This window comes from Adiantum capillus-veneris, chromosome 10 (genome assembly GCF_014529385.1).
Source record: "Adiantum capillus-veneris isolate H3 chromosome 10, ASM1452938v2, whole genome shotgun sequence".
Classification (NCBI taxonomy): Eukaryota; Viridiplantae; Streptophyta; class Polypodiopsida; order Polypodiales; family Pteridaceae; genus Adiantum; species Adiantum capillus-veneris.
This window is the reverse complement of record NC_140940.1, coordinates 139,163,642-139,177,895: the sequence shown is the minus strand read 5'-3', so window position 1 is coordinate 139,177,895 and position 14,254 is coordinate 139,163,642. Positions and strand designations below refer to the sequence as shown.

The 14,254-nt window shown below is 45.7% G+C and overlaps 1 protein-coding gene across 14 annotated transcripts in view; it reads left to right on the top strand.

The window, feature by feature from the left end:
* The window catches only part of LOC147449734 (uncharacterized), a 172,457-nt gene that overhangs the window by 100,457 nt on the left and 57,746 nt on the right, over nucleotides 1–14,254 (top strand). For all 14 annotated transcript variants that reach the window (XM_086522092.1, XM_086522090.1, XM_086522087.1 and 11 more), the window contains one exon: nucleotides 3,906–4,250. In XM_086522092.1, coding sequence (XP_086378218.1) covers nucleotides 3,906–4,250 — 345 coding nt within the window. The remainder of the gene's footprint in view (nucleotides 1–3,905; nucleotides 4,251–14,254) is intronic.

Below are 14,254 nucleotides of genomic sequence, written 5' to 3'. Positions count from 1 at the left end.
CCCACCTAGCTGGATTTTTTGTGATCTGTGATTTAGCTATCCCACCTATTTGCTTAGATCACACCTAGCTGTTTCGGATTCCATAGCATTTTATTCTGTCATTTTATTTTGTCATTTTTGTTACTCTGACTTTGTATCAGATCCACCACATTGTAACTTTCTGGTCTCATAGGTCATTCTGGCCTTTTGAAGACGTTAATATAACATTTCATTTCATAACATTTCTCCCTCGGGTATCGGCAGTCTAGTCATCTCATCCTTTCGGAACTTTTGATGCACTAAGGTTAGTATCCAGTCATCTCATCCAGATAGAACTATTGATACACTAGAATCTTATCCACATCCTCTTTACAATGTTTCCCTCAACAAGACCTCAGACATGAATTGTGAGTTCAAAAAATCATTTAGCCATCACATCCAGATCTCATCGATTTCTAATAGATAGCTAGATGCACTAAATTCATTGCATCATTTTTGAGTATCACCCCTGCTAATGACTAGAGAAACAATGCTGCATACATTTCACCCCTCGCACTCAAACAAACACACATTTGCAAGAGTGCATCAGTCATTAGTTCTTAAGGTGTTCCAAACCACAATCATGCAAATTATGGTCAACTTATTATGTACATGTCATAAAGTCATTTCGCTGAGTACTGCTAGCCTGCGAGCTCCCCCAAAATCTCATAGAGAAATCAATTGACTCTATTCTCATATAGGCATTCTGTGACAAAGGAGTGGAGTGGCTCCCCTCTTGTGCAACATGCAGCGCACCAGATTCAATCCGTTGATTCGAGGTGCACTTTTGGAATAGGCACAACTAAATTAAAAGTCTCATCGTAAAGCTCTGATATCTGAGAAGTATTTGCTATGTCCTCATCCTCCATCCACTTTGCATCATGGTTTGATGAATTATAATCCCTGAAAATGACCGAATACTGATGGACCAGTTTACTCTTTACTTTCCTTGTGCACTAGGACCTGCTCTGGTATACATATCTCCTCAGTTTCTTCTACCTCTAGTTGCTCCTCCCGCTCTCGTCCTCTAGCACCTCGAAAGGTCTTAATAAGATTCGCATGAAAAACATTGTGAATCTTCCAAGCACTTGGCAAGTTCAGCCTGAAGGACACATCATTGCTCTTTTCCAAAACTTGGAAGGGCCCCTAGTATCACATTCTTTGCTTTGAGAAAAGCCGCTCCTTACCCTTCCTCTTCCTAAGGTGTGCCTTCTCAAATCGAAGAAGCACCCAACCATTCTTCTTCAATTGCAAGACGCGTCGATGCTTGTCTGCCACTTTCTTATGTTGTACTTAGACTTCTGCAAAGCATCCTTTACCTTGGCACAAGAAGTCTCCAGATCTTGTACAAAACATTCTGCCTGAAAGATCTTGTCCTTGGTGCACAAAATGGTAGAACCTTTTTCCGACCCTCGACAATCTCGAATGGTGCCTTCCTCGCAGAAGTGTGAACAGTGTTGTTGCAAGAAAATTCCACCAATGGAAAATACTTCTCCCACTGAGTTTTGTTCTCAGAAATATAACACTTTAATAAGTCTAACACCACAAAGTCGGCTATTTTTGATTGCCCGTTGGTATGTGGGGTGAAACACCAAGAGAGTTTGAGCATAGTACTCACATTCTCATACACTACCTTTGAAAAGAAACTGAGGAAACTGGTGAAGTCATCCCTCCTCCATACACGTTGCTGGTCCCACCTTGGTGGGATCTATAAAGGAATCGTTGCATGCCAGATATCGTGCCATATACCCCTCCCATAAAGCCATGCATCCCTGCTCCTTATGGCCCAAAGGCACCTGCTTCATAGGGACGGAATCTTCCCTAGAGGCATACTAGGGTGGCTTTTGGCCCCCATATCTAAAAAAGCTGGATTCCTATCCAACAAAACCGGGTAGGGTGGCATCTGCCGTTTGCTATTGCTTGTGATTGGCATCCAAATTCGAATCCTCCCCCTCCCTAGATTCTTTGGTTGCTTTTACCTTGGCTTTCGTTGTCAGCTGAGGGTTGATTACCCCCCTTCCACTATCTAATCATTCTGTTCAAAGGCTTGACTTTCATGTACTTTGAAGTTCGCGTAAGTGGATCTTGGCAAAAGGAAAAAAGATTCCTTACGAGGATGTTGACTTAGTTTTCATGGGAAGGTGCTGTGTCCATAGTCGATTGTTGTAAATATGGACAGGAATCTTCCTAGGAGAGAAGTTGACAGGTACTTTGATACCCCTGAAATGGGCAAGTCACCTGACACGGCAGTAAAATAATGCATGAATACCAAACCTAATGGAAAAAAAGCAAACTGAACCAACACATTTAGTGGCAGAGTTCTTTTCTGACAAAGATTGGCCCCTCAACAGCACCCCTTACCGTGTTTCTTTTTATATTGATGAATTATCACAGTTACAACCGTTTATTTGAACCTAATCACATGAAATCTGAGTGCTAGTGGCACTATGCCCACTTATTCATAGGCACTTGGTCCCCAAAAACAACTCACTTAAGCTACCATTTACAACTGTGCTCAAAAGCACATAATAACATTTGTTATTAAAATAATTGGCCCCCAAAAAGCAGCCCATGTAGAAAAATGCCACATCAGCCCTTGGACATCACTACGCTAAGGACTGCCGTGTCAGCAGTGTATGGATGCCGGTGATTTGCAGCACGAAATTCCGGCCATACGGACGTGGTCTGGGTCTTTGGCTTTTTCTCCAGTTGACTGTAGTCTGCTCTGGTCATTCCATGCCATCCATTTGACCCCAGATAGCAGATTTAAACCAAAGAGTCTACCTCCTCGGTTGTCACATTGACAGCAAGATCAAAGGGTATGGTGCCTTGTTCACCATGTCCAAGCTCTCAAAATGTAGATGGTATCCTAAGCCTATATCCACATCGTTGATCTTGACCACCTGTATGAGAGGAGGAGATTGTACCAACCCTTGAACCCCCCCTCTGTTGGGGCATGTGCTGACAATCTTGAAGGTGACTAAGGTCGCTTGGAGACTGTCGATCCCAGCGGCTAGGCTTCTCCTGCGGCCGAAGCGAGTTGAATGGGGGATGCCAAGGGGTTGGTCACGGGGGCCGCATCATAGTTCCTCCAGGAAGGTGGCATTCGTGTCTATCACTAAACAGCGTTGATGAAAAGGCTTCTAGACAGAAGAGAGCATGCGAGCGTGAGGGCTGCGGGTGTTAGAGGGGGGAAAACAGGTCCTTTTTTTGTGTGTGTGTGTGTGTGTGTGGGGGGGGGGGGGGGGGGGGGCTGAATAGCGGGGTGGCTGAGAGTGCAAGGCAAGGGAATGGCGAACGGTCGTGAGCACTTGATAAACAAATCTTTAAACAGTTTCATTCTCTTAAAAGTGCTCTTAACTCAGGGTTACCACAATGCAACAACAGTGGTGAATGATAAGGATTCCATATCCTTGGTGAGGGTGTCTTATTTGCTGCCTAGTTTCTAGCATTTTTTACCTATTGTTCTGACTTCTCGATTGTATAATTATGTTTTTATAGGTGCTGGTTGTGGAGAACTCCAATTCATCAACAAGCCTTAGTACTAGGGCTTTAACATCCCATTATAATGTTTCACGCGATTCAGCATGCCTAGTATGTATTTTATTTTGTTGCGGTTGGGACAATGGGAGATAGGATTTGTGTAAGTATGAATGCTAAGTTAAAGGTAGACAAGATTCAGGATGGAGGGTTTGAAAAAAAAGACGGACAAGAAAACTAGATTGCTGTATTAACGCAGATGGTGAAGACTGTTTGTTATTTTGTCTCATTTTTATAACCAGCTTGTCTGCCCCCATGTACAATGTTACATGCATAGAACAATTTTGTAACTCTTCATCTGAAATCTGTTTGAATATACCCTATGCCTCTTACTGCTGTTTGTGCAGGTCCTATATCAATCAAGAATTGCTCAGGGAAGTGGGATAGTGACTACGTGAATGTACCGGCTGGCACAATCGCCAAGTTTATAATAACTCAGCGTGATGTATATGGAAATGAATTTTTTTCAAATAGCACAGCAGATGCTGCTCTCTTTACTGCCAAAATTTTCAAAGTGGGTCAAAATCAAGCTTTATTTGTGTCAATCTTAACAATTGAGCTGTGGGGGGAGAGACCTACTAAAAATCAGTTGCTCAGCTTTCAAATTTGGGAAGTTGGAAGCCTTTCCCTCCGAATACAAAGCAATGGAACAGACATTAATGAATCGCCATTTCCATTCACTTGCACGGAAGGTAAACTTTTCCATTGCCTTTGTTTTGTGATCTCTCTCTCTCTCTCTCTCTCTCTCTCTCTACTTGAGCTTATATCTACTTGAGCTACACCGACATAGAGATAGTATGTTGAGGAGACATGGAGCACGACAGTCGCAGAGACAGATCACAGACTTCTTTGGATCGAGGGAGCCAAGAGACCAACCACCAGCACAGGGTTGTACCCGCATTCATACGAGAGGCACCCTCATTGACAGGGCGACTGAGCTCGGGAGATCGAGACGACCACGACCGAGACACAGGAGCACACGCCATCGACGGAGACTCCAACAGAGGATCATAGGCATTCTAACACGACACCCAGATTGTCATTGAGGGCCTATTTTACATTTTCACATTTCACATTTCTCACTCATTTTTAGTTTTCATTTTTACTTTCAGTACTTTTTGTACTTGTACTTCAGACGTTGTATTAGATTCACCACTTTGTATCTGATGGTCTCATAGGTCATTTTGGCCTTTTGAAGACGTTAATATATCATTTCATTTCATTTCTCTCTCTCTCTCTCTCTCTCTCTCTCTCTCTCTCTCTCTCTCTCGTAATGATTGATTGATTAAATCAAATCGAGGAAAAAGAGGATACAAGAAGTAGGAAACATGTCCTACTCCGCTACATGTGCCCAAACCAATTGAGCTTACAAGACCCTATCAAGACATACTAACAATGCGTATAGCATGTAACCATGGTAGTGCTTGTTCTGTAGGAATGACCTGAGCATTTGACAACAAGGAGACCCACCAAAGCAGCAAGCCCCGAATACGTCTAATATGCCCTCTGACCCCTGATTGAGAATAAAAAAGGAAGGCATTACGCATGGACCATATGTGCGAAAGGCCCAGCAATCTGAAAAAAGGGAAAATGACATGTTTCGCTTGATCGTTCCTCCTACCATCACCGTTACCAAAAAGCCATTTGGTCGCTCACATGGAGTGGTCAGTGACTGCATTTCAAACCGAAGAGATGAAACACCAAATCTGACTAGCCACAGGACAGCGAAGAAATCTATGCTGGCTGGTTTCTTGGGAGGTTCGACAGAAATAACAATTTCCTATGGAGAGATTTCTCCTCTTTAGATTAGAAGCCAAAGGTAAGCTACCCAACATGACTCGCCACAGGAAAACTTTGCCTTGAAAAGGAATTTTACAGTGCCAGGCACTGAGAAGAAGTCTCTTCCACCAAGAAGCACTATGCTTCTTTCTCCAATTTTTGTTGGCCACATCAGCAAGCCATTTCTTGTATTGAACTAGACAATGATAAATGTCATTAGCAAAAGTTTTCTAAATCGAATGCGTTTGCATAAAACCCAATCATCCCATGCATTAGTTGGATCGAAAAAAGGAAGACGACCTAAAGATTGGACCTGATCTTGAATTTGTGACCAAATAGGCTGATAAGCTCTAGACAACAGACATGCAGGAGTCTCCTGTTGACAGAGTGGCCTCAGGACTTGCTCAGCTTAGTCGACTCTTTCTTTAGGGCGTTGCTTCCTTGCAGAGGATGCAGGAGCAGCATCCAGACAGTCCTTGGTTGGAGGAGCAGTTACAATAGGCTCGCCAAGAGCTCGTCAGAATAGAGGAGAGGCGCCATGAGTTTGCTTTCCATCGTAGGCATCTCAGTGGACCCAGGTGGGTGACAGTGACATGTGCTTTCTTTGAGGCAGTGGGACCTCGGCATACGCATGCCAAGGTCAGTCAGTTGAGGAGGCCCGACGGGTCAGTTGCTTCAGAGCCAGAGGACATACGTGCAGTTGCTACTGACCTTCACCGTGAATTACTGATTGCAAAGTCCCAATCAGAGCGTCAGGATGCATGGAGAGAGCAGGTGTGGGCACAGATGCCTTGTCTTGTGACTCGGGAGATGCGTCAGAGGCTTGAGCTGCCTCTACAGCTAGAGGAGCCGCACACGGCTCTTAGTGCACTCCTCCGTGGTAGCTGTCCAATGAGGATGACTTGACTCCCAGATTTTTCTTGGAGTACTGGGACTTGCTTGACTCAGATCTCTGTAGTGCTTTTCAGTACATCCTGCACGCAGGTGAGATGCCTGACAGCATGAGTGAGGGCCCTATTTACCTCATTCCCGAGGAGGATGGCATCCTTGGATGCGATTCGACAGTGGCACCCCATCACCATCCTCAACTCAGCCTACAAAATTCTTGCCAAGGCTCTGAGTTTGAGGATTCAGCCACTTCTAGAGAGCCTTATACATGGGACTCAGACAGGTTTTGTCAAGGAGCGTAGTATCCTTGACAACATCTTTACTTTTTGGGAGGCTTCTACCCTTGCGCAGCTCCGTGGTGAGGATTTGGTGATTCTTCTTCTCGATTTTGAGAAGGCCTACGACAAAGTTGATTGGGATTTTTTGGAGGGCACTCTACGCAGGATGAGCTTCTCGGATGCTTGGATAAGAGGGGTGTCAGCTTTGTACAGACGGGCACACAGTCAGGTGCTTTTGTTAGGAGGTAGAGGTGATCGTTTCATGCTCACATGTTCGGTCAGACAGGGGTGTCTTCTTCCTTTCCCCTTCCTCTTTCTGTTCTATGCTGAGGCGATGAGCAGGTTTTTGGTTTCACAGCAGGTTGGTTTACGTGGCTTAGCGCTCCCTATTCGGGGAGATGAGCTACTGGACGCTGAGTTTGCAGATGACTGAGCCTTGTACTTGGATGGCGAGGAGGACAACCTACACAGGGTGTGAGCAGGCTCTTGAGACTGTGTTGTGCATCTGGCGCACTGATCAACTGGAGAAAGACAGTGGCTTTCTCGGCTGGTAGTGCTCCTATGTCCGATTGGATGCTAGGTGAGGGTTTTAGGTGGATTCCCCCAGGGACTGTAGCTGGGTACTTGGGTTGTCAGGTTAGTTTGGACTTGTCTCTCGAGAAGCAGATTCCTCCCCTCCTTCTGTCAATCATGAGGAAGTTGTTGCATTGGAGCTCCGCACGGATTTCTTTAGTAGGCAAGAGTTGTAGTGGCCAATCAGGTGCTGTTGGCTACTATGTGGTACATCACTTCTTGTTGGATCTTCTCGAGTTCTTATATCAGCCGGGTAGAGAGGCTGATCAGGAACTTCCTTTGGTCAGGGCGGCATGACACTCAGATAGCCCGGGCCAAAGTGGCATGGCAGGTCATCACTCTTCCTTGCTCTCAGGGAGGGTTGGGGATCATAGACCTAGCACAGCAGAGCAGAGTCATTCTTGGGAAGTTCATCGTCACAGGACTTCTTCTAGGTGAGGAGCTCTGGAAGGAGTTCTTGCTTTATCGGCTTAGTGCTAGGGTGCCTCAGGTTGGAGGCCCTTGGCGACCCTCGACTCGATGGATTTTCACAGAGATACGCAGAGTTGGCTTGAGCAGGAGACTGGAGGACCGCTTCGCTGTGAGTCTGCTCTAATCTTGGGAGCAATGAGGCAAGGCCTGGAGCAGTGTCAGCCTACTTGCACGGAGGAGCGCCTGAGTTAGTTAGCACTCAGAGAGGCCGCTTGGTTGGTAGTTTGCCTCATGTTTCCTGGGGTCCCATGGCAGAGGGTCCAGCACGCTCTCTAGGTGACTGGTTACAATTTTCAGGCTTGTCAGAGGAGCTTCAGGGCATTCAACTACAGGGCATGAGAGGGGTGCAGGGCATGTGTCAGGACATCTCAGAGGTAGTACCAGCTGAGTGGCTCACACCTCTCGAGTAAGCAACGCCCAGAAGGATGGGAGCCTTCATGCGGCTGGAGGTTCTCATCTCAGTTCGGGCTTGCTCAGAGACTATACCCTCCCTGTTTTTCGAGCTACAGGGTGAGGGACGCTTACACCGACTTGTAGTAGAGGCCTTGTAGGTTGAAGAGTGTTGTTTCCAGAGGATCTGCATGGTGGGCATCTCTGGGAGGACTTGTGTCATAGATCCCGACCCGGCAGCTCTTGAGACTCGCCACTGGAGACTGTGGGCTTGGGAGAGCTGTCCACTGGCACGAGTACAGTGGGATCCTAGAGAGTGGCTTTGGAGGGACCCTTTCTCCTCTGCACCATCCATATGTCCCTTTCTTTGAGTAGAGTGTTTGATTGGGACGTCACATACTGGCAGCGCAGAGAGAGGCTCGTCCTGCTGTAGCACCTCATTGGCAGGAGGAGGGTCTCACAGCTGAGTTCTTGGCAGCTTTTTGGGAGAGGTTGTGGGACTCCAGACAGCCGAGACGAGTCACTTTGTTTCAGTGGCTGGTTGCACACAGAGCACACAGAGCTACAACAATTGGGAGCTGGCTTGTACATAGTGGTCTCTCGGCCGCATGTGCAGCTTGTGACCACCTTGTGGAGAGTCACCGTCACTGTCTTTGGGACTGTCCTTTGGCACAACAGGTGTGGCTTCGTGTCCTTCGGCTGATGCCAACTCTTTCCACAGCTCGGCAGTACACTTGGGGAGCAGCTGCTTGGTCCACTCTCACGGGTCCGACACTTCAGTTTGAGCTATCTTTCACCAGTAGGATGATAGTGATGCAGGGGGGTCGGCCTACACTCCAGCCTGCTAGAGAGCTTACTTCACAGGAGTGGTGCAGTGAGAGAGAGGAGTGTTGGGAGCTCATTAGTGGCTTGACACTTTGGTTCATCTGGCAGGCCCGCTGCCTCCGCATCTTCGAGGCTCGCCTTGTACCACCAGCAGAGATGTTCGGCATCTTTGGCTAGAGCTGATCCATACTCTCAGAGGACAGCTCGAGAGACTCCAAGGCAGTTCCGACCACATGCGGGAGCACAGAGAGGCTTTCCTTGGACTGTGGTGTCCTGGGCCTTTCTTCACCATGGTCCAGGGTGTGCTCCTGTTTTTTCATTGGGAGAGTTTCCCCATCATGATTGTTGTAGCCCTAAGGGTAGTTTCATTAAATAAAAGAAGGATCTTTTTCTTGGGAAAAAAAAAGCTCTAGGCAGCGGAAATCGGCAATGCGCATGATGCAATGATAGCACGCGAAGCTTCCCGGAACCAATGTATCATTAGCCGCACCACTCCCAATTTAGCCATGCGATTGAATTGACGTCTATAGGAGGATTTTCCTGGCCAAGCAATCACAGGAGATGTTGCAACAAACTCGGCCACAAAGGAATTGGCATCTTTAGGAGAATTCGCAGGTCCCCATGTGGAGAAACTAAGCATCTGCTTCCATGAGTGAACCAAATGATGCAAAATAGGTGAGGCTGAAATCCGCACAATTGAGAAGCATTCACAAAATCCCACGGGAAGTATCGATGTGTGTCTAACCATGTACAATACCAACAGCTTCAATAAGAGCAATTGCCATATCTATCCAAGGTTGAGAGTGATTGCACATGTCTTGAAAGAGGGTCCATCTGCGCGCAAGAAGATGTAACTAGAGATCCAATAAGGCTGCCCCACCAAGACGTTTGGGAGATGTAACATGCTGCCAAGAAAGCCAAGATATGCCTGGATTATTGCCTTGCTTTTTCCACAGCATGAAGCGGATCAGCTGCGTAAGAATTGTCATGGCTTTATGAGACCAAGGTAATAGAGGCAAAAAGAACGAAAGCATTGAGAGCATTATGATTTGGGCAACTTTCAATCTAACGGGAAATGGCCATGCTTGAGATTTCCAATAAACAAACTTGTCCGCGGTGGGACCCGAACTCCAATAGGATATCCCAAGTGACGAACAATGGAACCTCTATGCACCACACGACCTTGCCAGCCAAGCTGTACGAAATCTCTTTTTGTACAACTGATGAGAGAAGATTTCTGAGCGTTTATGTGCAAACCCGACGTTGTGGCAAACAAGGACCAAGCAAACATAATGCGATCAACATTATGTTTGTCACAGCTGTTAACAACATGAAGGAGTCATCAGGCAAAGCTTGGGCAACCAATTGATTTCCTACGGGCAAAGAAAGCCCGACTATCTCCCCGTTCTGAGCCAACCGTGTAAGAAACACAAGCATGGGATGACTGACCAAAGCAAAAAACAGGGGACTTAGTGGGCAACCTTGTCGTAAGGAGCGGGAAATTAGAAAAGATTCTGTGGCTCCACCATTAATGAAGATACATGACTGAGAGCCATCACTAATGGTATGAATCAATTGTGACATTCTATTCCCAAACCCCATACATCACATCAGGTCTGACAAAGAAGACCAACTGACATGATCGAATGCCTTTTCAAGATCCAATTGTATCGTGATCACCTCTTGTTTGGTTACATGAGGATAATCAATACCTTTCCAAACATTCAGGATGTGCGAAATGTTACGTCCTTTTATAAACCCATACTAAGCCGGATGGATCAGATTTGGTAACACTTTAAAGTTTATGCAAGCGATCAGCCAAGACTTTGGTTAATATCTCATACATGCAACCCATCAGAGAAATTGGTCTCCAATGTTTTAAGCTGGAGGGGGAAGGCACCTTAGGCAAAAGCTTGATCACACCCGTTTTCCAAGAGTCGGGCATTTGTTCCGATTGCCAAATTTGTTGATAAAGCAATGTCAGAGGTCTTTCGAGCGCTTCAGCAAATTTGCTAAACAGCTCATTAGTAATACCATCCCACCCTATGCTTTTATCCTTAGGCAAATGAGCAAGCACAAAGACAACTTCCTCCTCTGTAATGTCAGCATCGAGTGCAGAAGCGACGGGACTTGGTCTATAACAAATTCCAATATGCTTTCACGTGCATGATGGATGTCAGGAGATAACACCTCACATGAGCCGAGTAATTCTTCATAGAAATGAAAGCATAAATCAATGACACGTTAAGGGTCTAAGAATTTCTCCATGTGAACTCTCAAGTCTAACAATGTCTTCTCGAGCATGTGAAGCTTGTAACCGAGCATAAAACTTATGCAATTGCGAATTATTATCTCTCAAGGTCTCCCTTAGTGAGAACATCCTAGCACGTACTTAACCAGTATCTTGATATTTAGCAATGTTCATGGACAATCAAGTGATCACTGTTGCCACTCTTTCATTTACGCCCGTAGTGCTAGCCTTAGATTGCAAAGGTCCCAGGAGAGATTGCAAGATATGCACTTCTTGCCAGTTGATGCCTGCATGATGTATACCATATTGGTGTTCTACTCGTTGAATATTACCAAGGAAACGTTCCCAAGCTGACAAACCATGCTGAACCACATTCATACTGAAGTTATCAATCAATTGGGACATAGCGGAAGAGCTTATGATCAAGAAAACTCTGCGAAGAGGTAACCTTCTAAGCACGGATTTGTAAGAATCCACAGGATGATGCATAATTTTCAACACAAGGGGGAAATGATCAGAGAGAACATGCTGCCTCTCAACAGTCATATGAAAAATTGCTGGCAAAAAAAGATCATTATGCATCACATACATCCTATATAATCTGCTCCAAGTGCCTTGATGTTGAGCAGAATGAAAGGTAAATCGTCTATCATCAAGATGCAACCAAGTCCATAGGTCTTGTTTAACAACCATAGATGCAAAGGAATCGCAAACTCTCCTTTCAGGCTCATCCATTATGGAATGAGGAGAGTTAATTTGATCCGCAGCAGGACACATATTGAAGTCACCCATGAGTATGCCAAATGAAGTGCGCGAGCGGGAGCGTGTGTGAGTGTCTGCAGCGATGGAGAAGAGAGGAGAAGAGGAGACCTTGTGTTTGCAGGGGCTAAAACTCACTCTCTACATGTGAGCCCCTTTATTCTATTATGTACATAATGAATAAGTATAGTGGGCGAGCACCTGGCCTAACCGGCTACATGGGGCTTTACCCCAACAACCTTCCACGTAAAGGCCAATGTGGCCGTGAGAGAGAAAAGAAAACCGTATAAAACCTGTACAAGGCCATCACAAGTATGACCGCAGCCAACGCCCACTGGTTCACTGAATCTGTGTGCATCCAGCTCTAATCGTAGAGAAAGTATAGAGTGATCGACACCATACTCCTCACCAAAGCCGCACACATCCTGCAGGTATCTCACCATACGCTGCAAAGTACCCCTATGCTCAAGGCCAACGTTAGTCACTGCATGACTAACAGCTCCCACTGCAAATGCACCTACTGTAAATGGAATCTCGGGTCTCGAGATCAATATCTCGTACATGAGACTCCCAAATGCTGATGCAATCCTAGCAATATCTACCAATCTGACCATCTCAGTCAAATCAGGCTCAGAACTCCACTCATGGAAATCACCCTGACACCCGAACTCTGATCCCTGGAATCCATCCTCCTGTCCATCGCATGTCACATGCGCACCAAGAGCATCTGTCTGTCATGAACCCTGTGTGGTAAGAGCAATGTCTAGCTCTAACTCACACACATCAGCCTCTTGCCTAAGCATATCCATGAATGACCGAACCACAACTGAATCCTCAGCACTCAAGCCATCCATATCCGTCATCGTATCCACGAATGACATGCCCTACTACACAACTGTCTGCACAATTGGCTCAACATGCTCACAAACTGGAGCATCATGCAACCTATCCGCAAAGGAGACATGCCTCGTCTCTCTACATGGCTGCGTACTTACGAAGACTGTGCCGTCTCGCACATGATGTACTCGCATCGCATGAATCATGCCAACACTAGCATCTCTAGCTATGACTAGCTGTCCATGATGCAATCTAAAACTGTGCTCATCCAACACTACCTGGCATCCGTTGTCTCGTAACTGACTCACAGAGATCAAGCTATGTGTCAAACCTAGCACATGGCGTACATCTCGCAACACGTATGATGCACCACTCGGCAACAATAGTCTGACATCTCCTGCACCAACTATATCATGCACTGAATCATCAGCTAGACACACACATCCAAGCATACCACTAACATATGTGCTAAACCACTCACGACTCGGCGTGACATGAAATCTAGCATTCACATCTAGTATCCAATGCGAAGGTAATGTGTCATCAAAAACCAACATAAGAAAGTCAAGAGTAAACATGGAAGCAAAGGCAACATCTGCGTCATGCGTAGCCACATACGCTACATTTGCTCCAACATCATCCAGAGTGAAAGCATCCCTCCTGTGATGTCTCCTGCGCTGTCTCATCCGTCGAAAACGCCTACGTACATGCCTTGTATGACCACAATGCCAACACACAACACCTCTATGTCTGCAAGATCGTCCTTTGACTGTAGTCATCTCTCTAGACTCATTTGTGCCAAAAGCATTGCACAATCTTTGCCATAACTCTCTAGTTGTATATGCATCCAAACCAATGCGATAGACAGACTCACCAAGGTGTAACATGATCGTCGACGTGCAAGCTCATCCAAGTCCTCCCACTCATCGTCATTCATAGACTTTGGCCTAGCATCTATACCCTGTAGGGGCAACACTTGGCCCAACTGAGTCAATGCATCATGCATACCTTCTTTCCAATGCTCAAAGTTTGAACCATCAAAGTTTATATGGAAAAGCATAAACCCTGACAATGATGTACATGCCAAATCCATGGCGATAACCTGTGATGAGACCAAGCACAAGTTGATCAATTGACAATAGCCAAAGCCTAGCCAACTCATACACCAAGTACTGTCAAAATACACGACATAGTGCTCTAATCCAAGAGCACTATGTGGTAATCGATGAAACTATCATCAACAATCTCCCTCTTGAAGAGATTACCACATGTATGTCAAATGACATAATCCGGTGAGCAAACACTCTCACAATGCGATGCCAAAACACTATGGCAAAGCAACCACTGAGTGTCAAATGCAATCAAAACATGATTACAAACCATGCGTATAAACAAATAAAATCGCAAGAAAAATCCGGCAAAGTTTCGGCAGTATTTGGCTTTCTAACCATAATAATCATACATGCCAAAATATGCTCAAAACCATGAGCAAATCATGCGCAAAATCCGCAGTCAAGCATACATGAGCTGCCCCAAAGTCTCAACTCCCTCTACGTGGAAAACAATCCTGTAATCCGAAACACAAAGTGCATCAACCGCACTCTACAAGCGAGACATATACTAACATAAACTTGGATACAAACCA